Source organism: Hemicordylus capensis, chromosome 1 (assembly GCF_027244095.1).
Source record: "Hemicordylus capensis ecotype Gifberg chromosome 1, rHemCap1.1.pri, whole genome shotgun sequence".
NCBI classification, from domain to species: Eukaryota; Metazoa; Chordata; class Lepidosauria; order Squamata; family Cordylidae; genus Hemicordylus; species Hemicordylus capensis.
In genome coordinates, this window is record NC_069657.1 from 150,908,015 (window position 1) to 150,934,960 (window position 26,946).

Sequence of the window (26,946 nt, forward strand, 5' to 3'; positions counted from 1 at the left end):
CTGTCTTTTTTACAAGCTGGAATAAAAGGAATATGAAAAAAGGCAGTTTCATGGATTGCTGCACATTGCCAGCAGATGGCACTAGGAATTTTATGTGATGTCTTTCTTCTTAGTGTGGATTTCCCATTTGTAGCCACTTGAGGTCATTGAAGAGTCAGTGAGAAGTGAAGATGAAATGAACCAGGTAATAACTTTTGCCATCAGGCTTCTGTGTACAATATTCCATCAAAGACTTCTTATATCTTCTAAAACAGGGATGGGCAAACTTGGCCCTCTAGCTCGTGTTGAAATACAACTCCCATCATCCCCAGGCACAATAAATTGTGGCTGGAGGGCTAAATTTGCCCACCCCTCTTCTAAAAGTTATGTCCATAATTGTAGTTCCTCAACTGGCCACAGGATGTCACACTTAGCACCTTCCTTGTATCATTCTACTGTCCTAGGTGAATAGAATTGCTCTCTAGTGGACCTGAACACTAGTGCTTTGTGTGAGAGGGAGAAAAACTTCTCTCTATCCTCTCTCTCAACACCAGGCATAATTTTATAAAATAGTTCCAGATGTTGCAGTCTTTCCTTGTAAGGCAGACGCTCCAGCCCCCTGATCATTAACTTGTCCTCTTCTGCACCTTTTCCAGCTCTGCAATATCCTCTTTAAGATGAGGTGTCCAACACTGTACACTGTATTCCAAATGTGGTAGTGCTATAGATTTGTATAAGAACATTATATTAGCAGGTTTTCCCTGATCCCTTTGTTAATGACCCCTTGCATGCATTTTTGCCTTTTTCACAGCTGCCACACTGTCAATGTTTTCATTGCGCTATTCACCTTTCCCCTGGACAGTCATTTACAACTCCGACTCCATCAGTGCATATGTGGGTTATTTTTGTGTGTGTGGTGGTGGTGCGGGGGCAGTGTGCATCCAGTACACTTGGTTGTACTATACTCAGCTGCATTTAGTTGCTCACTTGCCTAGTTTAGAGAAATCCTCTTGGAGCTCGTTGCAATTGTCAGGGCTCCGCCCCCACTTTGTGGCATGAAGACGGCAGTAGGCCTTGGTCCCCCCGCTTGGAGGCTGCCTCAGTGCCTTTGAGCAGTTCCCTCCCCCAGACTACAGGAGTTCTCAGCCCCATCTGGCTCCCCGATGGCCGACTCCTTGGCGGCCCCACTGAATGAGATCCTGCAAGACCCGGGACCAGGTACATGAGGTCTTGCCCGGAAGTCCTGCGGGAATGAGACGTAGAGCAAGATTTCCAGCGATGATCTGCGATCTTGCGAGATTGTCGGCAAGACTTCAGGACTGTATATAGAGCCAACAGCCAGTGATGAAGGGCCAGGCTGGGGATTGCTACCCAGTGATTGGGAGCTCTATGATCCAGGTAAGAAGGGGCAGAAAGAGCTGGGTAGCAAGGAGAGCATCCTGCGGAGCTAACAGGCGCTCAGATCCCCTAGATGAAGCCAGTTCAAGACTCTGAGGCTGGAGGCTAAGCCCTGGTGGGGCCGGGGCAAGAAGGGGGCACGACAGCAATCTACTATGGTTTTCACCACCCTAAATAACCTGATCTCACCTGCAGACCAGCTCCATGGCTGGCTACAGGAGCACCATTTGGTGTGGGAGATCACCGCCCATTAGAGCAGAGTTATGCCAGTTAAAATATCAGGAATCAGGAATGGCATCTCTCCCCCCATTTTTGCTTTCCTACTTTTGCCGTGTGAACAACCATTTGATGACTTTAATGGGGGAAACAGCACTCTCTTCAGTGCCACATGAAATTGCAATTTGTAGTTCTGCTCCAGCTGAGAATAGAACAGCAGCTTGTCATCAGCATCTGAAAGGTCCCCCCTTGTACTAGCAGCCCAGGGCACAGCATGGGTAGAGGAACGTGATCCCGGAGTGTTTATGGAAGAGTAGGAGATCCCGTGGCAGGGTCATGGCCTTGCATGCTCTGAGCTCCTGCTCAGTTTGACATTTTGTCATGGGGCAGAAGCCATGGAGGGAGTTATAAATATTAATTCTGACTTAGGGAATGTGTGTTCGTGTGTGTGTGTGTGTGTGTGTGTGTGTGTGTATGTACACATGTAAAGATGCTAAGGTACTGTACAGCAGAGGGACAAAGCAGTGGCAGCGTGCCAACTGCACACTAAGGCATAGCTGCACCGAGTCCTCTTATTTCAGGGTCATAACCCTAGATTTCACGAGCAAGTGCACTGAGCTACCCCTTAGGTCAAAATGAATAACCACCAGGGCAAGCTCCTCAGACAATCTGACCTGGGGGGAAGTTCCTTCAGATCTCAAGTAAGGCAATTTTGTTTTTATCTGGTGGGCTGCCTTGAATTCTGCTGTGTGGCAAAAACATGGCATAGAGGTATTTTAAACAAATAACAGAACTAAGTATTATAAATAAATCAACTAAATAATAAAAGACCCATCCATTTGGCCTGGCTTTTAATGACGTCTAGTTTTTAATTTTAATCTGGTTTAAATGTTTTTGGATTTTGTTTTATTATGTGTTTTTGATTTTAATGTATACTGCCCTGAGCCATTTTAGGAAGGGTAGTATATAAATAGAACAAACAAACAAACAAATTAAAAACAAATATACAAATTAGAAAATGGCTTGTTCCTCTGTTTTACCAGCAGGGGGTGCTCTTGATCCAGACACTGCCTAAGATTTTGAACAAAACAATATACCTCACACCATGTGTGCTGTCTTGCCTAGGACATTCCAGTCTTCCCTAAATAGACACTGGCATAGATTAGTTGGTTAGACCAGCAAAGCAAGTGTTTTGTTGGTCAGTAGCACATTAGAGCCAGGAAATTAGAATCCCAAGTTCAGAAGGGCAGGAGGATCTTAGGAAGTGGGCTTTGGAGAGGAGTCAAGATGGCAAGGAGGTCATAATAAGGCTGCATGCGACACTCTGACAAGTACTAACACGCATATCTCTTATCCACAGGTAGAGTAAGTACATTGGCTGACATGATGCACAAGGCACTTATGCCCATCAACATCAGCCAGCATTGCTGCACGTGTGACAAGTAGAGATGGGCAAATCGATTTGAGTCTAATTGATTCAAGCTCAAATCAGTGTGATTTGAACTCAGATTGCCCCTAAAACAGAGGGCCTAATTCAAGTTGGGATTGAAACATCCCCGATTCAACTCAAATTGATTTGAGTGATTTGAGTGCCATTTTAGGCCATTTTAAACTCAGAGAGCTGGTCTACTGACTGGGGTTGACAAGTAGACCAGCCCTCCGCCCTGGACTTAGTGTGTCAGCCCACCTCAGAGGACAGGTCAACCTGCCGACCCCAAGAGGGCTGGTCTACCTGTGAGAGCCGAATTGGTGGACCAGCTCTCCCAGGAAAAAATGGCCTCAAAATGGCATTTGGATCTATTCAGGTTGAATCATTGAAACAGCTGGTCAAACTGGCTGTTATGATGAATCGATTTGAGGATTTTGTGTTCTGATTCAGGCTCGAATCGAATTGCAAAATCTGATTTGTCCACATCTCTAGTGACAAGCAGCCCTGGTGGTGCTGTGTAAGTGAGCAATTGTGCAACTAATAAAAACCATGTGCCTGCAGGTGTGTATTACTGCTTCCACTGGAAATGATGGAAGTAGTACTGCACAACTGTGGGCACACAGCTTTAAGTCATTGCACATCTGCCTGCTTGTGCAGTACCAAGGCTGCCTGCCATGTGTGGAGCAGCGCTGGCTGATGGGCACTTGGGCAGTGCTGGCATTGTGTGGCCACTGTGTGTAAGACCCCCTTGGGGAGCATATTTAAGGTCTAGTTCAGATGTTACCTTGATCACATTCCTAAATGTCAATGTGGCAACTGGTGCTATGTGTTGCCAGCTGCGTACAATACAGCATGTTGGGTGGTAACATTTAAAAAACAGTTGTATAGTACTGTGGCAAAGGTGTTGTGTTCTTACAGCCACTTTGAGGAATCCTAAACCCATGGTTCTTGGCGGCATTCCAAAGAATGTCTCTGAGGCTGCTTCCAAAGCTGTTGCCCTTAAGTGATGTGGCATCTCTGTTGCTAAAGATGAAAAGTTTAAAGTCTACTAGTAGAAGGTAGGGGTGTGTGTGTGTAAGCAGACTTCCACACAAATTCAGATTGGATGTGTTTTCTGCCCAAATTGCATTGCTTTCAGTGGACACATGCTTTTGAATGTGCATTTGAATGCACATCCACATCCTCATTATGGTGCAGCTAGTCATATGTAAATATTGTTTTTATGCACAACTAGAGCTGAAATGGTGCATAAATGGTAGCAATTATTCCTGAAGAGTGTGTGTGTGTGTGTGTGTGTGTGTTTAAGTGTTCATAGAAGTCTAAGGCAAAGTCTGGCAGACTACTTACCATCAGCTCTGTGAAATGCAAAGACAGCCTAACAGACCGAGAGATTTCTTCATCTCGGGGCTGGCAAGCACAGTCATAAAAATGGAATATAAGAGAGTCTACAATTTAGATGCTGTGGCTCTCGTGGCCACTGTTCATGTGGACCCATGATATCACTCAGAAGTTTGCAGGTGAACATTCCATACACAACAGGGAAGATGGACCACATCACACTACCATAATATCCAGGAAGAAGATAGTAGAAGAGCCGACTGCACATGGCAAAAGTTGCAAACTAACATCAAAATTGCATGATGGAGGTTTGGCAGGTGGATGTGAGGAACAGAGACTTCTTGGTCATGGTGTTAGCCTTGCAGAATGCCCTTCCTAGAAAGCAGTATGACTCCTTAACAATGTTTCTCTTGATGCCTGCTGAAGACCTTTTCTTTATTTAGAATATTATATACCACTTTCCCAGCAAAATGTTCTCAAAGCAGTTTGAATAGCAAACTTGGTGACAATTTGAAACACCTCAGAAACATCCTAATTTTTACTGCTACCGTTTCCTCGGTAGTGTTCTTTGAACAAGGTTGCCAACTCCCACCCTTTGCATTGTGCCTCTGCTTTATCAATAGACTCTACTGTTGTGCTTCAAAAGCCTCATCTCCGATGCTCCTGATGTTGGCATTTGCCTGCATCTCGACTGCGGTCCACTTGTTGTTCACACTTTGAATCTTGTAGACTTCATCAGGCAGATGGTGTCAGCAACTCTGGCCCTTGGGACACTCGGTGGAGGTGGTGTTTGGTGCTGTGGGGGGAATGGTGTAAAAAGCTCCCTTTCGCAGCCCTCTTTAGAGCCTTAGAGCCTTGCCAGGTGCGAAGAGTGGCCCCAGGGGAGTAGCTCTGCTGTGCTAGAAGTATGTTATCAAGCCCCAGCCCCAGGTAATGCAAGATGTTAGTGTCAAAAGAGTGTCAGGTTGTCTCACCTGAGCAGCAATTGCTCTCGCTTTGTGTATCTGTGTTGAGGGTCGACCAGACCTGAGAAAAGAGGGAGGGGGTTGTTTAGCAGGGCTTGTCGAAATTTGAGTTTCCTACAAATTTGTCGTACAAATGTGTGCTTAAATCGGGCACTTGGATATGATTCAAACTCAGCACTGCCATGTGCAGCAAACAGCCACTGGTGTAGGTGCGCCATGCATCTGCCACCATATTAAAAAGATGTCTGTCCCTATTGCCAGCCCATATCTAGACAGCATGTGCATGCCAACAGTCTGTGGGCCTAGCAAACCTTGAGTTGATCTAGTGTGCATGTGGGGCAGTACCTAGGCAGTCAGTACAAGCCCTCTTTCAGTGCCGTGTTGGATGCACGGGATCCTACATGACAGAGCTTTTCATGTTACCATGTCACTTTATTTATTTGATTTGATTTGATTCGATTCGATTTCTATACCGCCCTTCCAAAAATGGCTCAGGGCAGTTTACAAGAGAAATAATAAATAAATAAGCTGGACCCCTGTCCCCAAAGGGCTCACAATCTAAAAAGAAACATAAGATAGACACCAGCAACAGTCACTGGAGGGATGCTGTGCTGGGGGTGGAGAGGGGCAGTTACTCTCCCCCTGCTCAGTAAAGAGAATCACCACGGTAAAAGGTGCCTCTTGGCCCAGTTAGCAGGGGCAAGTTAGCATTTGAGCTGAGCCCAAGGGGCTTGATACTGAGCCTCTGTATGGGGGCAGCTCTCCTCGTGCTCAGCAGGGATGGGAGAGGCAGCTGCCTGGAATTCTGAAGTCAGGATGGCTATAGAACCAGTGCAGGCCAAGCGGCTCTGACTGCCAGTGTGAGCACCAGTGCCTGCTTCCAGCCTTGGGAGATGCAGACCATTACTGTAGCCAAGGACAGAGAAGAGAATGGTGTCCTTCCCGATGTCAAATCACTGTTTGTTGTTTGTCCCTTTCGCTAGGAAATGTCCTTCTGAAGCTCTCCATCCATTGCAAAGAGATGGCAAAAGAGGAAGGAATGAGTCACCCCTGCTTCTTCTTTTCTCACTCCAATGTGGAAAGTGGGACTTGTGGAGGAGGAAGAGGATGGTGATGATGATGATGATGATAATAATAATAATAATTATTATTATTTTTACATTTATATCCCGCTCTTCCTCCAAGGAGCCCAGAGCGGTGTACTACATACTTGAGTTTCTCTTTCACAACAGCCCTGTGAAGTAGGTTAGGCTGAGAGAGAAGTGACTGGCCCAGAGTCACCCAGCTAGTTTCATGGCTGAATGGGGATTTGAACTCGGGTCTCCCCGGTCCTAGTCCAGCACTCTAACCACTACACCATGCTGGCTCTCTAACCTTTATTTGTTAGCCACCCCATAACAGCACAAAAACATGAAATAAAAACATATAACACATTAAATCATAACAGACCAAAAGGGGAAAAAAGAAATAGAAAATACAATACAAAGCAATTTAAAAACTCTGATTTTTACAAAGCAATTAAAAACCAGTTAAAAATCAAATTTGAAAATCAAAATTTAAAAGGCCCGAGTGAACAAAAAGGTCTTGTGGACCTCATGTGTGATTAGATCCCCGCGCTCCAGAAAGGAGAAATGAATGCCCTTCTCTCTCCCTCTTCCGGTAACTTATTAATCAGCCTTTATGGTAAAGAAAATCCTCTCTTGAAAGGGTGGCCATGCTTCCCCTTGCTTTCCTCATTCCCTGGAGGGAGAGGTGTGGCCAAGGAGGAGGAGGTGAAGCAGACTTTCTGGGTGCCAACTGTCGGTTGTCTTTGGGAATCATGGGTTGGGCTGAGGAAGGGGCAGCAGCAGAGAATCACAGCAGCAGAGAATCGGAGTGGAGGTAGGGTGCCTGGAAGCAGAGGTGGTGAGATGGTGCCGTGCCATGGTAAGAGCTGTGGATTAGTTGCTGAGAAGGGCAAAGTAGCAGAGTTGGGGGCTAATTGTTTCTAAGCAAAATGAAGAGGTTGGTATGTGACTTAGAACCTTGGCCAATCCTGTTCTAGAGCATTCCTGCCTTTCATTCTATTACATATTTAATGAGACTGCTTCCAGTCTGCTCCTAAAATCTTTGACCTTCATTGCTTCCGTGTTAAACCTCACTCAAGGAAAAATGTGTGGCACCCCCTAGCCCTAGTCTGGGTTCTCGTCATACAATGCGGGGCTGTTACCCTCGTGCCAAGTTTGCTGCACAGCCATCATTTCAGTGGTACACATTTGTATGAATCTCTTGGGTACACTTTGCAAGTAGTGGGAAACTCCTACAGTGAAATAGATACAAGTACAGTTATTGAACACAACTCAGTGCACACAGCATACCAGCAACAGTCCACTGTTAGTTGGATTTTCCTGTTGCATGTGTACATGGTGAAACAGTTGCATGTGTGTTATGTTGCACAGAATGTACACATGAATATGTGTAACTTCCAGATGTGTGGAAGCGATATCTATGGAGGAAATCTGTCACTTGTGAAGGGGCCTAAGGATGAAAGCTAAGAACCCAGTTGGCGGCAAGGTGGTACCCTATCCTCATTCCTGAGTGAGATTTAAAATCAAACCACTGAATGTTAAAATTGCTGGCAGTGTTTCAGGAAAGAGTTTGGAGATATGAATTAAACTACTGTGTTTCATCAACCATATGCCTGTCTCATTTAGTAGCCCCTGCAAATAAACATCTCCTCTAGAATATACTTTAATTATGTTTGCTTAAGGGGCTGTTGCCATGTTTGAAATGCTAATGGAGAGATCACTTAGCACAGCATACCATTCTCCTCCACTCCTTTTGACACCTTTTTGAAATCTGCTCTGATGGTCTCATCTTACTCTTAGCCTCAATCAAGATTGTGTTTGCTCTCCGAAGAGGTGTCTCCAATAAAATGTGTCCTCCTTTAAGCCTGCTTGCATTTGCTGTATACAGAGAAACACACAGAGCTCAAAACATGCAGCTGGGTTCTTAACAGCAGCCCGCGTTCAGTGATGGAGGGACATTCCTTACCACCAAAGCCCTGACTTTGACCCCACTGACCACACCCTAGCCCTGCTACATTTTTTATTTACTAAAAGCTTCCTTTCACCCAATAGGACAAGGAGGGCTTCTCCTGCAAGCTGGGGCCTCATTCCTTAGGGCTGGGTTGGAGGGCTCGCATCTGAGGTTTATTTTTTAAATGGTTTGGGGAGAAAATCTTTAGTGAAAGATGGTGCCTTTGGGTGGGAACAGTTTCCTCCACCTAGACTCTTCTTGCTGCCTGCCCCTTTTTGTTATGTTTCTGCACATAGAGCATAACATTGTGCCACTAAGCAGTTTGACTCCTGGCCAAGACGCATAGCCTTTTGGCCTGAGCAGGTAAGCCCTTTACTTACTTACAGTCCAAAATGTTCTTGTCGTTAGTAGATTGTATGTGAATGGTCCATCATACAGACCCATACATACTTACCCCACTACATTATGCAGTTTGAATTCACACACGCACACACATTTTGATTCGTCCTAAAGTGGGGAGGAATGTTGGTCTTGTGGGACCGAGTATGTATTGTCCCCTTTGCTAAGCAGGGTTTGCCTTGGTTTACATTTGGATGGGTGACCGTGAGCACACATGTGAGCTTGCATGCAGAAGTCCACTCCCTGGAATCTCCAGGTAGGGCTGGGAGAGACCTCTGCCTGAAACCTTGGAGAGCCTCTGCCAACCACTGTACGCAGTGCTGAGCTAGACGGCCAGCGGTCTGACTTGGCATAAAGTAGCTTCCTATGTTCCTGTGGGTGAAGTGATGACATGCAAACTCATAGTTTGTGCTTATGATGAATTGTTTGTATAACTGACTTTTGAAGAGTACACTTTTGAGTATGGAATGAAAATAAGCAGTCTCCAAATGGCCAGCACAATAGGTGTCTGAATTGCCCCTCAATAAAGAGGGCAGAGCAAGTGGCACCTCTTAGTTTCGTGGTCTGTCAAAAATAGTCAGACATTTTCCAGGTTTGGGGGGAAAAGGAAAAGAGAGGCACTCCTCTGAAGAAGTCAGTGTACCGATCTAGCTAAACAGGGGTCCCCTTGCTTCCCATTTTCATGTGGTGCCTTGCATTGTGGCTGGTAGCCTCGCTGTGCTGCCCACTGCAGTTGGCTGCATTTTGCTGGGGGAGGGGAGGATTCTTCTGTGTCAAGAGTGTGCACAAGGAAAGCTGAGCAGAATGTTGCTGCCGGGATGGAAGGTCATTACCTTCCCAACTTGCACGTGACTCAAATAACACACGTGTCCCGGAAGGAATGGGATGGCCCACTGCAGACCCCAGCAACTCATGCTGTCAGTCTGACACAGCTGATACAGATCAGGTGGAAGTCACTGGGCAGCGAGTTGTGTTCATGTGCGCAGCCAAGTTCTTTTTATCGGACCTGGTCAGGTGCACAGCTCTCTTTCCGATGTCTCAGACGAAGAGGAAATGCTTATTGAGACTTCAACAATGCTCGCTTCCTGTGTTCCCTGAGGCAGGAAACAACCAGAGAGGCAGAGAATGCCTGAGGGCTGATTAAGCCACCAACCTCTGCTTAAATAAAGCATCTAGATGGATTTTCGGGCTCTCTCCAAGCTGGTCTGCTTCCATTGCATGATGCGTGTATATCCTAATCTTGGTGTAGTACTGCAGGGAGCAGCCCTAGCCCACTTCCCACTAAACAGGAAGCTTAAGAGAAGTCACTTTAATGTTCAAATAAAGATGCCTAAAGATTTCGCCCTCCCGCCCACTTCTTGTTTGTTGCAAAAGTTCCTTAACTAACTCCAGGCCCAGTTTGTCCCAGCTGAATCTGTGTGATCTTACAATTTCTCACTGCCTAGTTTTTCCTTCAGCTTGGAAGGCCAATGAAATGTCTGTGACATGCAGATTAAATACTTGAGAGATCCCACTCTCGGCATAGAAGCTCAGTTCCCTCCTCTCGCAACCACTCTCTCCAGCCAGAAGGTCCGGGGAAGTGGAATGCTGGCTGGAGAGAGCTGGTGGGGGAAGAGGGAACTGAGGAAAGAGTGCCCGTGCTTCAGTCCAGCATCAAGAGTGCTGAGAGCCATCTGCAAGCACAGGGTCCCGCCCTGAACCAAACATCAGGAAAAGAGGTTATCTGCGCCAACTGCTAATAACTTGCAATAAGTGACTAAACCTGAAGCCATTGGTGGAGAAGGTGGCAAGCTCCAGGAGCCCATTTCCAGATCTGTAATGTGAAGGGATGTCCTTTCTTTCCTTCCTTCCTTCTGTCTTGAGCCCAGATTTAATTTGCTTTAGAACATTATCAGTCTGGTTGTTGGATTGCTCAGAAGTCCTAGAACGTTTGTGCCATGTTATAAATGCAAGACTCCTTCAAGCAAGGTATCCCCGAAAATATGCGGGCTTCAAGAGGCATTGAGTAGTGATATTCACAGAACGGTAGAACTGGAAAATACTTCCAGTGTTATGTACTGTAACTAAACTCTTTGATTTTGGCCAGGCTTCTGTGGATCTGTTAGGAGAACAGATAAATTTGCTTACTGAAAGATGGTTGACCAGATGGCCTTGCAGCGCTGAGGATATTGCAACATATTTTTGTGTTTGTTTCATTACTCAATTTATCTCCATTATTAGAAAGCTCAGTCATTTAGTTGTGTTCATTAATGTCACATGTGGTGCATTACTCATTCGTTAATTTTTTATAATTTCCATTCATATTGGTTTTCCATTGCTTTTAATGGGAGACCGAGTGACTAGGGCAAGAGGGCCCCCTGTGGGGTGGGAGTTTAGCTGATTTCTGGCACAGGATGTTTAAATTGCTGTAGATTCTATTGAATAACAAAATATCTGAATAAATAATGAATGGGTTCTTCATTTGGATTGCAAAACATGTAAAAGGAAATGGAACTTCCCAAGCCCCCCAAATGCCTCTCTAATCTCAGAAACTCTGATAAATTCTCCACTCCCTCTCTTTTAGTTTCTTATCTAAATGTCAGGGAGAACTGGATGTGGCACCATGGTGGGGAGGCTTCCTCTGACCCTGCACCAGAAAAAAAGCGGTAGCGCTGCTCCGTGGGACCCAGACAGTTTTTGTCCCCCCCCCTTGTCACTTTTGGGATGTGAAGAGCTCATGTGCAGATTGGACGCAAGCTTACTCATACCTTGCTGCAAGGCTTCCACCTTTTTCCCCAGTGGGATTCCACTGGCTGCTCAGGTGACCAGCAGGGACCTTGTGGCATTTCTGCAGCGCCATCTGCTGGCCACCTTTTGCTTTTTTGTTTATAACCCAGCCATGGGTTATAAACAGAAAAGGAGTGGGTTATTCACGGAAAGCAACGTATGACAAATGAACTGAATGGGCCCTGTTTGTTCATCCTCTTCCCTTTCAATCAAGAATGAATGCATATCCAGTTCTGTGAGCTAAACAGTTCTTGATGGATCCAGCTTCTTCTTAAAAACCTCCTACATACAGTAGGAAGGAGATTCCACATCCTTTCCTAAGCACTGTGCCTAACACTGATCATAACTAGGAGGTTTTCCGCAATGTTCCTCCAAGGCTGCTTTTCTGTAGCTTTAAACTCATTACTTGGGTTTTGATGATTAATGGCTTTAATGATTAATTCTTCTGTCAGATATTTGAAAACTGTAATCATTATTGCATCCTAATCTCTCTTTCTCACATGACAGGCCTATTTCCTTCAGTCTTTCCTCTTATCTTGCATTTTTGACTCTCAAATGTTTGTGGCTCTCCTTTGAGTTGAGCAACATCGCATGGTGGCTACTTCAGCTGAGGCTCATCCTTCACACAGTGAGGAACTGATTTGTGGGATTGATTGCCACAAGATGGCCACTGGCTTAGGTGGCTTTAAAAGGGGATTCAACAAATCCATGGAGCAGAGGTCCATCTATTAGCCACAATCATCAATAGCTAAATGGAACCTCCAGGGCTTGAAGCAATGTATCTGAATATCAGTACCAGAGAGGGCTGTTGTATTCATGCTCTGTGTATGGAGAACATTTGCTTGGCCATTGTTGGAAACCAAATTTTTGGCTTGACAGACTTTTTGTTCTGATCTAGTAGGGCTCATTGTATGTTCATCCTGTGCTAAGTAGATTGATAAAATGTCACTTCTAAAATTTATGCCACTTTTAGTGTGTAGAGTACTTTTTGCAACCTTTATGGTGCTTGCCCTCAAATTCAGGAGAGAAGTTGCTTGGGCTCACATTTTACAAAGGAGGGAACTGAGGCGAAGAGTGATGACTAAGGGCTGGATCATGTTTGGATATACATGGCTTAATTGCTCATCTCGTGATGTTTGTATAAATGGACTCCATGGTTTTCGAGTGATGAATATCTGAGTTGTGAAGTGATATGAAAGTTCTGTCTGTAGTACTGGATCTGAGAAGACTTGTTTACACGCCCTGCTCATTGAATGATAAACATGCATGGGAGAACCAGCCCTTTGTGATTCTGTGACAAAGCAGGGATTTGAATGCAGTTCTTCTAAAAAGCCCAGATCCAGCATTCTGTCAGATGAACCACACTGGCTTCCTGTATCTTGTCTATTTATGCATTTTGTCATGTGACCCCAAATAGCATTTGCTCCTTCCTCTTCTGTTTGAGAGCTAATAGCTGCTGGTTTTTATTAGCAAACATTTCTTGGTCATTAGGTACATCACAGGAGACTGGACTGTATCAGAAATGAGAGTTTAATTTAGGTAAAATATTAACTGATGTGAATGTTTCTGGAGAAGTTCTCAGATGCCTGTAATTCCAGAGTGCTTTCTCTTCTCCCAGGAGGCCATTACTGTCCATTTGCAGATAAGAATTGTAAAGCATTTTGCAAACTAAAAATGCTATAGAAAACAATAAAATTAAACAAGGATAAATGGGATTCAAGAGGAACAAGACTGCTGTTCTCTGCACGTTTTCTTTGCTAGTCTTAAGGCCTTTGGCACTAATAGGAAATTGAATAATCAGTTATTTGGGTTCTCTGAACCCATCAGTGTGCCTTAATTTTAGAGGCTCTTGGACAAATTGCACTGGGAGTAAGATACAAACTTGAATATTAAGCAGAAAAAGATGGTCTTTGACTCTGCAAGTCTGTAGTGTCACCACCTGCTGCTAATCTTCCCTCCAGCCCCATCCAAACCCTCCAGTTTTGCAGTGGCATGGAAAAAATTGCTGGATTTTTAATGGTAAGCTGCTGCATACAAAGTACTGTGTCATATCAAGCAGCCCACTCCAGTGGCATTTTAACAAGCCACCTGACAGACTTGTTAAGTGTACATTAGGCCCACCACCTGGAGATGATGCATGGATGCATCATATCATAACATGGAGACTGATGGATGTTAAGTGCCATTCTGTTTGTTATCATGCTGCTAGATGAGTTTTACTAGTTATCTAGTGAAGAGCCAGTGTGGTGTAGTGGTTGGAGTGCTGGACTAGGACCGGGGAGACCCGAGTTCAAATCCCCATTCAGCCATAAAACTAGCTGGGTGATTCTGGGCTAGTCACTTCTCTCTCAGCCTAACCTACTTCACAGGGTTGTTGTGAAAGAGAAACTCAAGTATGTAGTACACCGCTCTGGGCTCCTTGGAGGAAGAGCGGGATATAAATGTAAAATAAAAATAATAAAAATAATAATAATAAAAAGTCATTCTTTACTGAATTGTACAGCGGCAAAGGAATCAAAGTCATCTGGACCAGAAGTCAGCAATGAGACATGAGTTGTTCACATAAGATTATACACTTGATTGTAGTTTGTCACAGATCTAGAGGAGTAGGTCTCCCAATAACAGAATGTTCTACTGGCCAAAGGATTCAACAAATTCAAAATGGTCACTCTGAAACTGTGTCTGTGTGCCTGTGCCTTTGCAGGTGGCAACAGAAGAAACAGTGATGAAAGTGCTAGGCCTCTTTCCAGTGGCTGGCTCCATGTGGTGCCATTTTTGTTCCCAGAATGCCCCTGGAATGATACTGTGTCATAATTTAGCATAATTCCGGGGTGGGGGTGAGTGGGTTCTGAGGGAGAAAATGGTGGCTGGATGGAGTGAACAACCAAGAAGAGCTCCATATTTTTAAGTGCTATTCCTGAACCACCTGGCAACCTGCAAAGCCACAGCATAAATTGGTGGGGGGTGTGTGGGGGGGGAGAGACACATACACAACATAAAATAGCTTTATAAAAAAGCAAAAAGACACTGCCACAACATTAATCAGTGGTAAAGCACTTTTTGCAAACCTTTAGAATTTTTCACACCCACTCCCTGAAAACACGAGGTGCGACCTCAGAATGGGTTCCTTTGGCTCAGCACTAGTCATGATGGAAGGTCATTTCAGATTACTTACATCATGGTTTCAGCTGCACGGTTAGGGGCTTGTTTGGATGTTATCGCGTGACATGATTGTGCAGGGCTGGCGAGTAGGAGCAGAGCAGTACATTCTTGTCTGTCCACACACAATAGGCCACCCCTTGAACACTTCATTTGAAGCAGCCTGCTGTTATTCCCAAGGGCTTCAGAGAAAAGAACAAGAAGTTCTGGTAAGAACGAATCAGTCTACTTTCCTTTGACTAGAATTGTAGTTGATATAGCCATCTTCACAAGTTAGCCCACTTGTGCCTCAAAAGTACATGTGTCCGCCATCTTGAATTGGGGTGGATGACATCATCACAAACTATGCCATTGAGGCATCCCTATGTGTCCCTTCAACTGTACCACTTTTGGTCCAAATCGGTCCAGACACTGCAAAATTGATAGGGACACACACACACACACACACACACACACACACACACACACACCCCTCTGGGTGATCTCATAAGCTTACTTTCCTTCAGGAGAGTAGTCTAAAAAGTGTTTTTCATACATGAAACACTGTGGAAATTGGCCTCCCATTTTTCTCTGCTTGGGAATTTGGAGAAAACTCCTCCACCAAATGAGCATTTCAAACCAGCTTTATGTCAAAGTGGTGTCAGTCACACCTGGGGAGGAAGCATCTTCCTTTTTACAAAGGCAAAGCCTAAGGCTGCTCCCCTAAACATGCTTACTAGGGAATAACCCCTAATAAGCACAGTGGAGCTTCTTCTGAGCAACCATGCTTAGGATTGTATGGCATGGTTCTTAGTACAGCTTGTCCACTGAGCCATTGTTTATGATACTGTCTTCTTGAGTTACGGTCGCTGCCATTGCCAAAGTAGTCTTGCTTGAGGTCTGATTTTTGCCTTCCTTGCAGATCAAAATGGTCAAACTTCTAGGACCTGTTACAGCCAAAGCCTTGTAGGCACACACATGGTAGTGCTCTTGGCAGACCCACCCACCCCTGCCCTGTCCTGAGCAGTGTGGTGCAAGTACCTTTCTGCAACTGCCACCTCATTAACACGGTTAGTTGGAACTTGCTGGTGGGCGATTGTGAGATCTTGTATGCTGCTTTGCTGATATGCCGGGTTTCTGACATAAGTTTGGTGCATTTGTGAACTGCATTGGATGACTTGTTTTAAGGCAGTATAAAAATGTTAAAAATAAACAAGCTTTTGATAATTTATCTTTCCTGTCTGATATTCCATTTCCAGTTGTGACTGACCTTCATAGGTTCCCCAAATGAAGTCAAGGGAGGGGAAGGGGGAGGAATGAAGACAATTCATTGCAGGCAGGGGAGAGGAGAGGTAAGCAGCTACTGAGGAAATGGATTAAAATGGATTAAAAGAAGGATTCCTCATAATAAAGCTGTCCACTTTAGAATTAAAATTAAAACGGATGATTCATTGTTCATTGCTGCATTTCTGTTATGGTTTCTCAGGTCGAGGCTGTAACCAGGAGTGCTTTTTATCAGCTTTGGCTGATATGCCAGATAAGTCCATTTCTGGAGACAAATGACCTTAAAACAGTGGTACATATGCTGGTAACCTCTAGGCTTGCCTACTGTAATGCACTCTACGTGGGGCTGCCTTTGTACGTAGTTCGGAAACTACAATTGGTAGAGAATGCGGCAGCCAGATGGTCTCTGGTTTTGCCCAAAAGGGACCATATAACACCAATTCTAAAAGAACTGCACTGGCTGCCGATATGTTACCGGATGAAATACAGCATGCTGGTAATTACCTACAAGGCCCTTAATGGCTTAGGTCCAAGGTACTTAAGAGAGTGCCTTCTCCATCGTGAACCCTGTCACCTATTAAGATCATCTGGAGAGGTCCAGTCATGGTTGGTGCCAACTTGTTTGGTGGCAACTCGGGATTGGGCCTTCTCTGTGGCTACCCCAGGGCTTTGGAACATGCTCCCTGCTGAAATAAGAGCATCTCCTTCTTTGTTTGCTTTTATTTTATTTTATTTTATTTTATTTTATTTTATTTTATTTTATTTATTTATAACATTTATATCCCACTCTTCCTCCAAGGAGCCCAGAGCAGTGTGCTACATACTTAAGTTTCTCCTCACAACAACCCTGTGAAGTAGGTTAGGCTGAGAGAGAAGTGACTGGCCTAGAGTCCCCCAGCAAGTATCATGGCTGAATGGGGATTTGAACTCGGGTCTCCCCGGTCCTAGTCTAGCACTCTAGCCACTACACTATGCTGGCTCAAGGAGGACCTTGAAGACATACCTGTTTCCCCAGGCTTTTAATTGAAATTGAAATTTGAAATTTTAATGTGTGTTTTTATCTGTTGTGAGCTTTATCTGTTTTTATGAATTGTAAATGTTTTGGTTTTTTAAATTATGTTTTAATCTGTACACCTCCTAGAGATTTCTATACTAGGTGTTATAGAAATCAATCAATCAATCAATCAATCAATCAAATAAATCTTTTGGAGGAAAATTGCCAATAGATATAGGCCCAATTCAGATGACTAGTGAAACTGTGGTTAGACCTATTTGAGAATCATGCAGCAGACGATCCAGCAGCTCCAGTTTCATTGCCTCTGCAAATGATCTCCCTCCCTCTTCCACTGAGGTTGCCACTCTACTACCAGCAACCATTGGTTGAGAAATGGGTGGTGTTGGTCATGGGAGAAGCTTTAGCACAAACCCCAGGTTGCTGCATTTGGACAGCACAGTGGGGTCAGTGGAGCTCTCGTTCCAGCAACCTGCCCATCTTCAAGCCGAGTGTTCAATCTGTGGTTTGGAGACAACCGTGGAACTCTGGTTGTGGGATTTCCCCACATTCGAACAATGAGAAAAGCCAACCTCCAGGTAAGTGTAATTGAGGGTTGGCATGTCATCTGAATGAGGCCATCGTGTATTTGGATTTCAAGATACAGAATCTGCATTTTTCTAACATGCCTCTTGGTATTCTGCGCCCCTTCAAAATAAATTAAATTATGCAAGCAAGAAAACCTTAGTCTAGAAGGAGACTAGAGCTTGATTTGCATAGTCCTGGAGATTTGAGACCACAGTATCCTATTATAGGACCTGAAGTGTTGAGGTTGTGGTGTGGTAAACTGGGGTACAGTTTGAATAAGAGAGCAAGCTACATGACTTGGCAGGATGCATTTATAAGGGATTTCTAGGAAAATTCTCCAGCTTTTGAGGCAAGTAGAGGGGTGTGTGTGTGTGTGTGTGTGTGTTTGTATGTATGAAGCTTATAGTAGAATCCAGTGGTTCTGTCCATTGTTTGAAGAAGTGGGAAGCAAAGACTAGGAAGGCTATCTGGTTCTTTATGGAGAGACGTTGGTATAGGGCAGGGAACTGTTTTCTGTAACTGCTCAGATTCAAGGTTAAGCTGCTACGGTCAAGGTTTGAAGCCTCTGTTAATAAGTGTTGCTCTGGAATCATTTGCAGCCTTTCACAGTCTGCGTTGCGACCCAACAGTTCCCACCCTTTGACGTGCTGCAAGTAAAGGCAAAACTCCCAGAACAGATATTTTAATATTTACATACATACAGATTGCATTCATGCATTTTGACTGAAGCAAAAACACCAGGATATTTAAGACTGGCACAGTTCTAAAGCTGAACAGTAGTACTAAGGCTGCAATCCTATGCATATTTACTCGAGTGGGACTTGCAAAAGAACTTGCCTGAGACAAGGGTGCAAGTCTTATTTCTTCTGCCCCATCTGTATGGTTTAATCATAGCAATAGCAATAGCAATAGCACTTACATTTATATACCGCTTTATAGCCAGAGCTCTCTAAGCGGTTTACAATGATTTAGCATATTGCCCCCAACATTCTGGGTACTCATTTTACCGACCTCGGAAGGATGGAAGGCTGAGTCAACCTTGAGCCCCTGGTCAGGATCGAACTTGCAACCTTCTGGTTACAGGGCGGCAGTCTTACCACTGCGCCACCAGGGGCTCTTAATCATAACAGACTTATTTACTGTAATATTTATATTATGCCTTTAGGTCCCACAAAGTGTGACCTCCAAGGCAGTTTAACAACAAACATTTAAAATCGCCATCATAAAATACCATGGACGTCTTGGAAAACCTATGAATAAAGTATGCATTGAGGTTGTGCACATCTCAAGGGCTGTAGGGAAGACAGGAGCTTGCCTGCCCTCTCTGGCAGATGAGCAGCGGCCACCTTCTTCTCTGCCGTGCTGCACACCAACATGAGTGGCGGTGTGGTGAAAGCACGATCTGGGAGCAGGAAGACTCCCCACTCCTGCATCCCAGAGTGCCACATGGCACAAGCATGGCTGCTCCTTCCTCCTGGCTAAATGCTGAGTTAAAAAGCTGGGCTAGCGGGGGCGGAAGAGCCAGGATTGGGAGCAATTATTCCGGCGCTCCACACGAGCAGCCCAACCCAGGCTGGGTTGCCATAGCCTGGGTTGAGCGGCTCATGTGACTAGCCCCAGTGCCTGGCAAAGTAGCTCTTGCATAGTGCTCTAGTTTTGATTTAGCAGCTCAGCCTTTGCAGAGCTTACCTTAGTTGCCAGGAACACTCAGGAAATAAACACTTGATTGCAGTAGATAAGGCTGTCTAGAACAAAGACAAACTAAGGAGTGAGAGATAAGATTCATAAACTGTTGGAGTGGCAACAGATCCAACCAGATTTTGATAGCCTACTTCCCAGAAAAAGTAGAGTTGACAAGTTCAGACTTGGCTGCATTCTTGCCCTGAGTGTCTCCGTGAAAAGGGACAGGGAGAAACGAAGAGAGCCCAAGAGGTTTGGCTCCTACTCCCCTTCTGCTAGGTTCTAGGCCAGGTTTTCTTTACTGTTTGAATTTTTGGCCTAAAAATGCAAAGGTAACCTATCCTGTACACCGAGCCCCTGCTCCTGTAACCTTTCCTTGCTAAGAACAATGGCTGTCTTGTGTATCAAAGTAACAGATGCTGTTTCTGGCAAGGGCTGCAGCCGCCAATGTAAACCACTCTGGGGTGATTGAACTTGACCCAACCCAAGGCTGAGCTGGCAGTGCACCAAAGTTTTGGGCTGGTGGCGGGGAGGAAAGGAGATGGAGTGAGACTTTGCTGCACATAAATTCAGACTTGTAGACCCCCAAACCGATCCAGGTAGAGGTGCTAGTACAGAGCTGTACAAGTGTTATTGCAGACGCATCTCAAAAGGGCCATTTTTCTAGCTGGGGTGAATCAGCACTGATGTGAAGACAGCTGCACTTGATTTGGCTTAAAGCAGGAGCTGGTCCCATTTGACACCTTGTTGTATTCATTTGCATTGTAATAAAAGTCATTGTCTTCTATCGACCATATCCCTGGGAAAGAGTTACGTGGCAATGGAGGCTTTTAAAGCAAACATCACTATAGTGTCAGCTACTATGAATGTAATAGGAAGCATGACTGGGAACCAAGGGTCCCACTTGTGTTTATTCAGCTACTTGCATCTGCACTGTGAACATGTAATGTGAATAACCCCCATGTTATTTACCAAAGATGAAGCTTGATTTTGATTACTGTGATAATGGCTGGTCTAGCATAGGGCTAGTAATAGTTGGGAAGGCACAGGTTCAAATGTCCCCTTGGCCTTAAACTTACCAGATGGCCTTAAGTAAGCCATCCCTGGCTGACATCCATACTAACAAAACATTGGCATTATGGGAGAAGCACTGGTGCTTCTGAAGAGTTCAGCTAATTCAGCTCCATTGCTTGTGCAGTGGAGTGGAGGGGCAGATTTTGACAACTTCCACTTCCCCTGGAAGCACTCTGTGCCACCCAAAAATATGTCTCTGAGGTTTGCACAGCCCTCACGGACAGATTTTTGGGTGGCTTCTTGGGGAAGGAGAGGTAGTCCAAATTCACTCCCCCCCCAGTCAAGCATCAATGCAGCATGAATCTGGAACTCTTCAAAAGCAGTGATGCTATACTAGTGCTTCTCCCGTAGTACTGATGCTTCACTAGTCTGGATGTCAGCCACTGTTCAGCTCCCTTCCCTGTCTGCCTGAGGGCAAAGCAAGGCTAACAATACTACAGATCTACCTCACAGGGTTGTTGTTAGAATTACTGAGGAAACATATATTAAGTGTTTCATGTTATTAAGTGCCTTGGATGCTTGAAATGCCCTCTAACCATATTGGTGCTTGTATGTTCTGCAGTACAGGCCAAACATGCATTGGATTTAATAAACTGAGCAGTTAAATTGCATTGGGATCTCATCTGCTAGTCATGCTTTTTATTTTATTTAGAACATTTCTGTTCAGCCAAAACTCATGTCTTGAGGCGGTTTACACAAATTAAAATACAAAGCATATGACATGGAAACTCTGCAGCTGGAAATCCCTGCATCTTTTTCCTTATCGGAAAGCATCCATAGGAGGCCCTGATTTTGATCTTGGCCATGGAGTAATCAGAGTGGTCTTCAACCCATACATCCTGCACCATGTCTTGTATCCAGATCACCCCACCCACCCAAAGTTTCTGTTGGCCAAAGAGGGGAAACTCATGGGCAAATTGTGCCTGTACATTTTCCCTTCCATGGTGAATGGCAGCTTCCAGTGTGTGATTTAAGTTGGTGAATCAGTACAAGGGATAAATGTATCTCCCATCACACCATGGCCTCAATCCAAACTGCCCCCTCTCCCTGCAGCTGACTTTTGGAAACAACATTGGGAGCTCCAGTCACAGAACTTCCACATGCAGAATCCCTTTGCTAAAAGGTCAGGCAGCAACACATTAACAACATTAAACCAATACATTACAAATAAATAATTTTATGCTCTTCAGAAGCAATGTTGTTAGAGTAAATACTTTGTTCAGCTATGAAGGGCCACTTAGGAAATGCATCACGAGCCATATGGTGGTGTTAGTTTATTTGTTTATTTATCATATTTATATGCCATCTGATATATACATCTCTAGGTGTTGTACATTTCACTTGCATATTGTAATGTGACTATGATGAGCCACACAAATCTGCCAGAATACTGCCCATCTATGTTGTTAGTTACCAGGCCACAGCTGGATAGAGATGGACTGCTTCTCTGTCACAGCAAAACTAGGAACCAATCCTGCAAAGTCATGCAAAATCACAAAATGTTAAATACTTTGAAAACATGTTCTGTGCTTGATTTCTTGAGCCCCATGGAAACACTATAAAAATATCCTCGCTCTGCTTTTCTCTTTATAAACCAGGGCTGCACAATTTTGGCCCTCCAGCTGTTGTTGGACTACAAACCCCAACATCCCCAGCCACAACAGTCAATAGACATGGATGATGGGAGATGTAGTCCAGTATCCTCTTTTCGGCAGGAGGGCTAAAGTTGTGCGGCCCTGGTATAAATGAAGGGCTAGTGCTGTAGTACTGGTGGCCCTTTAGCCCCAAACTGGTAAGCAGATGGCTACTGCAAGCCTGCAAGCCATGGGGTTTTGGATGGGTTGTTACTTGTCTGTGACTCCTAGGCAGAGTAGTGTGAGGTTTGTGCTGTATTGCACTTCTGTGTGTAGGAAATACATATCTTGAGGCAAAAAAAGCTGAATTCTGCAATGAGTACCATAAAAAATCATTTTTATGAAAATGAACAAGTGTGTCTAATTTCTTTTATGCTGCATAATTTGATTTACAGTTTTTAAAAAAACTATTTTGCATAATTTATTTTGGGTTTGCTTATTGTGGAGTGGGACAAGCAAGCAGCAGTGGAGGGTGCTGAAATCCCAACCCCAACATCTGTTCAGTCACCTCCCTGGCTGCTGAGATTTCAGCAGGCTTTGCCCACACACGTTTTTAAGCGCAGCTTTATTTTTTGTGAAGCTGAATTCTCCATCTAGTGCCACATTCTATGTCTTTCTCACATATTCCACAATTCCCCATGAAATTGTGGCATACTCATAGGCTCCTGGGGCTAATGGCCTAAAAAAACTAATTTGCAACAATAACAAAATCTATTTGCAACCGGGTTTGTGAAGAAAAGAATGGGTGGGTTCACCAGCCATGTAATGCAGAGCCTACTTGCAAAGCTGGTAAATGACGTTACCTGTGACTTCCTGAACCCAGGTCAAGGCAAGCACTTTAGGTTCAAACCAGGCCTCAAACAAAGATTTGAAGTTGACTTGCCAAACCAAGCGCTTTTCCCACTGAGGTGTGCGTTATGTCTGAACCCACACTCTTCATGAACCTCAATCATTGGCTGTGAGGTGGCACAAGGCAAGCTGGGATAGCATCCAGGGACTCTGGCTCAATTCATCTACCTCCAGCAAACCAAAATATGTGACCATCTGTGATCACAAACCGAGATATGTGACGCTTAACGGCGTAGGTCCAGGGTACTTAAGAGAGCGCCTTCTCTGTTGTGAACCCTGTCGCCTATTAAGATCATCTGGAGAGGTCCGGTTACGGTTGCCACCAACTAGTTTGGTGGGCAACTTGGGACCTGGCCTTCTCTGTGGCTGCCCCAGGGCTTTGGAATGCGCTCCCTGTTCCTTCAAGAACAAGTTGTTTGTTCTTGAAGGAGAACAAGCATCTCCTTCTCTGTTTGTTTTTTAGGAGGACCCTGGAGATGTACCTATTTTCCCAGGCTTTTAACTGAAATCTAATTTTTAATTTTTAATGTGCTTTTATCCATTGTGATTTTTATCTGTTTTATGAATTTTAAATGGTTTATATTTTATATTATGTTTTAATCTGTACACTGCCTAGAGATTTCTATATTAGGCAGTATACAGCCAGCGTGGTGTAGTGGTTAGAGTGCTGGACTAGGATCGGGGAGACCCGAGTTCAAATCCCCATTCAGCCATGATACTAGCTGGGTGACTCTGGGCCAGTCACTTCTCTCTCAGCCTAACCTACTTCAAATGTAATAATAATAAATAATAATAAAAAATATAATAAATAATTACATTGTCAGCTTCAGAACCTCAGATTTTGCATTATGTGTGAACCCACCCAGTGTAGTGCTTTCCACAGTGCCACTGCTGAAGACTATGTTTTTCTGTAGTGCCTCCGATGCAGATTTTTAACTGAAACACCTTGGGCAGAATAACCAGACACTTTTTGCACCTAGAGGTCTTTATTGTCCTTTGTTGTTCTAACCACTACACCACAACCTTCAGGTATGTACAGAAGTGCTGTGGATGAGAGTGGAGAGATCCTTGCTGGGCTGGACATTGTGTGGTCATGCACAGGAGGTGTCCCCATGAAATTCCATGTATGCATTTACAGTTTGGTATGCACATGAAGCCCTGCTCCCCCTCTGACAACAACATTTTATAGAAGGGACTTTTAAATACATGCAGGCTCTCCCCAGTGCTTTATGAAACTACTGCTAGCTGGCTGACAGGCTAAATTACTCCTGTGTAGTCCTATTGAAATTAAGTAGTCTGGATGTCATTCATAATTTGGTGAATGGATGGCGAATCAGTGGCCCACCACACCATCAGAATCTTAAGATGAGCAAAAAGAATGTGTCTGGTTATGCTCTTTTGTGGGGGGGGGAGAGAGTGACATTCAAAAATAATAAGTATTTATAAATATTAAAAACTTTGGGGTGCCATAAGAGAAATGAGTTTTTTTTTCACATGATCAGAACTTGGGTAGGAAATGTGTCCTGTCTGGTTTGGGAGCTGTGTGTGCTCCTGAATTCTGATTGTGTGTGAGTTAAATACAAGGCAGGAGGTGAGGAGCTTGATTGTGTTCTAAGCCCTAGGTAGGTGTGAGGGGCACACCACTCCCAAATTTTGTCTCCAGCTTTGCAATGAGGTAGGAGGAAAAACTGTCCTACCCAGCTGGGGCTTAGCATACGATCAAGCTCCCCGCCTTTGACCTTGTTTTCCAGTCACTCACATGATCAGAAGACAGGAGCGCATGCAGCCCCCAAACTCGGGTAGAATGTGTCTGATCGTGTGAACAAGCATACTGTGTTCCCCCAATGTCTTTCCCCAGCTCTCTCATTCTTAAACTAACAAGGATGCTCATTTGTAGCCTAGCTGAAAAGTTTGCTTTTAAAAACCTCCCAACTCTTATTTCCCTTGAGAGTCAGTGTGCTGAAAGGGATGGCGTGCCCTCCAGCTGTTTTTTGGACTACAGCTCCCAGCATCCTGTGCCACAATGGCCAATAGTCAGGGAGGCTGAGTGTTATAGGCCCAACATCTGCAGCAGGAGAGCTGAAGCTGAGTAGCTCTGGGATAGCATTAGACTGAGGCTACCTTGGGTCAAATTCTCACCTGGCCCTAAAGCATGACCACATTATGCAGAGTGAAGAGGTTGTGCCAGGTCTCTAGTTAAAATGTGACTAGCTTCATTTTTCAGGTATTGTGGCTTGTTTTAATTCAAGTGGATAAAAAAGTAAACAGGAAGTCTTGTGTTAGTGTCCACTTTTGCTTCTGTTTATAATGCAAATGAGTGGGGAAATGCATTGTAATGTCCAGGAGCAAGAACAGTGTTGGGACACAGCCCTTCTCTCACTCACTTGCTGTTCTCCCCTAAGTGGAGACAGAGATAGCTGGAGAGGATAGTTGCAAAGGGCATCTGTGCTGTATGCAGATATGAAGGCAGCCACGATGCAAAAGTTTTGTTTCCTTTGGTAGAGCATGACCCAAACCATACACTTGGTGCGTTTAAATTCAGCTCCTTTAGTGGAAATATTGGGAAATTGCCTAGAAATCTGGTTTGGTTTATTGTCTGGTTTAGTAGACTGCAACTCTGGAACATGGGTTCATATCTTCAGAGGCTGGCCTAGGGCCATCCCTGTTATTTCATCCTCGGTTCTTCATCTGTAAAATGGGAGCAATAAATGTCCCACCGCACAGGCTTCTTGTGGGCATGATGCGAGATGCAGATTGCAAGGCCTTTCTCCGGCCAAAATGCCCTATACAGTGAAATGGCAATGCTGTTCTGCTGCCCAATGACAGTTTGCTGTGAGAGTTGCCTGCACAAAAGGAAAGGAAGGTGGGGTGAGAAAATTAGGCCAAGCCAGCTCATCCTTTTGTTTAATAACCTAGATTTGGGGGCAGGGGGAGGGGGGGGTCGAGGAACAATTCCCCCTTTTCTTCCCTTGGTCCTCCTGTTCCAAAGCCATACAACCGTAAAGTGATGCTGCCTCCTGAGAGGAGGGGAGCATAGTCTGTACATTTTCGACATTCTTGCTGGAGTTAACGACTTAGAAACATGACTCCCCAAAAGAGGGAGGGCCCAGCCCATTCGTGTGTGTGTGTGTGTGTGTGTAAAGTTTAGTCACGAAAGAGGGGGGTGTGTGGAAATAGGGGAAAAAATGCAGCGCCTCAGGGCAGCCTCTGACAGCGCAGTGGGCTGGCAGGCAGCTCCCAAACAATGTGCTTAGTATTATCCCCAGGACTGGAGCTGTTGGAGCGGGCTGGCGCGCTTCGCCGTACCTGTGCAGCCCGGGCTATCTTTGGCTAGGTGCCAGCGTGCCGAGAGGGTTCTAGTTTTCCCTCCCTCTGCCTTCCCTCCTCCTGCATGTGGTGTGTAGCCTCTCTTCCCCCCCCCTTCTCGCAGGAGTCGCTTCCAAACGCCTGGAAGCGGCTCCTTTTGTAACGCGCCGCGGTCTAGGGTTTGTGTGTGTGTGTGTGTGTGTGTGTTTGTGTTTTGGGGAAAGCGGGGGGGGTGTGCGATTTGCTCATCTGTGTTCTTTCTTGCCCTGCTTCCGTCTTTTTCCTGGGTGAGGCCCCTTTTCTTCCCCACTCCGCGAATGTTTCAGTTTGGAGCATAAGAGGCTTGTTTTTAATTTCCCCCCTTCTCTCCCCCCACCCCACCCCGTTCCCCTCCTTTCTCTTTCTGTACAGGTTGCAAGCTCTCCTGTCACAAGAAATGTGAAGCCAAGGTAAGAGCGGCTTGTTCCTCCTCTCATTGTCTTACAACAACATTGTGGTTTGTGCTACTTTCCCTCACTTCTGGCTGATGTGAATCTTCTTTTTAAGTCACTTGGAGGATGAACAGGGGGGTTTCTGTGGCTCTCTTTTCTCTCTACTCCCTGCACTTTGTTTGTTTGCAAAAAGCTGTGATTGTTGCTCAAGGTGAAATTTGCCAGGTTCCCACCAGGTCTGGAGGCTCTTGTTACAAACGATCTGGGTTTGTAACCTTTGTCCTAAGAGGCTTGCAAGGAGAGTAACCTGCCTACCTTAATATGTACTGTATATGTGATTTATTTATTTTTTTAAATTGCAAATAAGTCTCTTGAAAAAATTCTTTCCTGGGCCAGCGTTATGGCGGTTTGCCTAGGTTTCTTTTCTTTTGCAGGAGAAGCTGCTGTATTAGCAGGAAAGGTT

At 44.8% G+C, this 26,946-nt stretch overlaps 1 protein-coding gene across 16 annotated transcripts in view; it reads left to right on the forward strand.

The window, feature by feature from the left end:
- TNS1 (tensin 1) overlaps positions 1-26,946 on the forward strand; it is a 432,927-nt gene that overhangs the window by 146,706 nt on the left and 259,275 nt on the right. For 14 of the 16 annotated variants that reach the window (XM_053307444.1, XM_053307453.1, XM_053307473.1 and 11 more), the window contains exon 3: positions 26,464-26,501. In XM_053307444.1, coding sequence (XP_053163419.1) covers positions 26,464-26,501 — 38 coding nt within the window. Of the gene's footprint in view, positions 1-17,476; positions 17,521-26,242; positions 26,340-26,463; positions 26,502-26,946 lie in introns of those variants that run through there. The other 2 variants (XM_053307595.1, XM_053307565.1) reach the window with 2 other exon arrangements.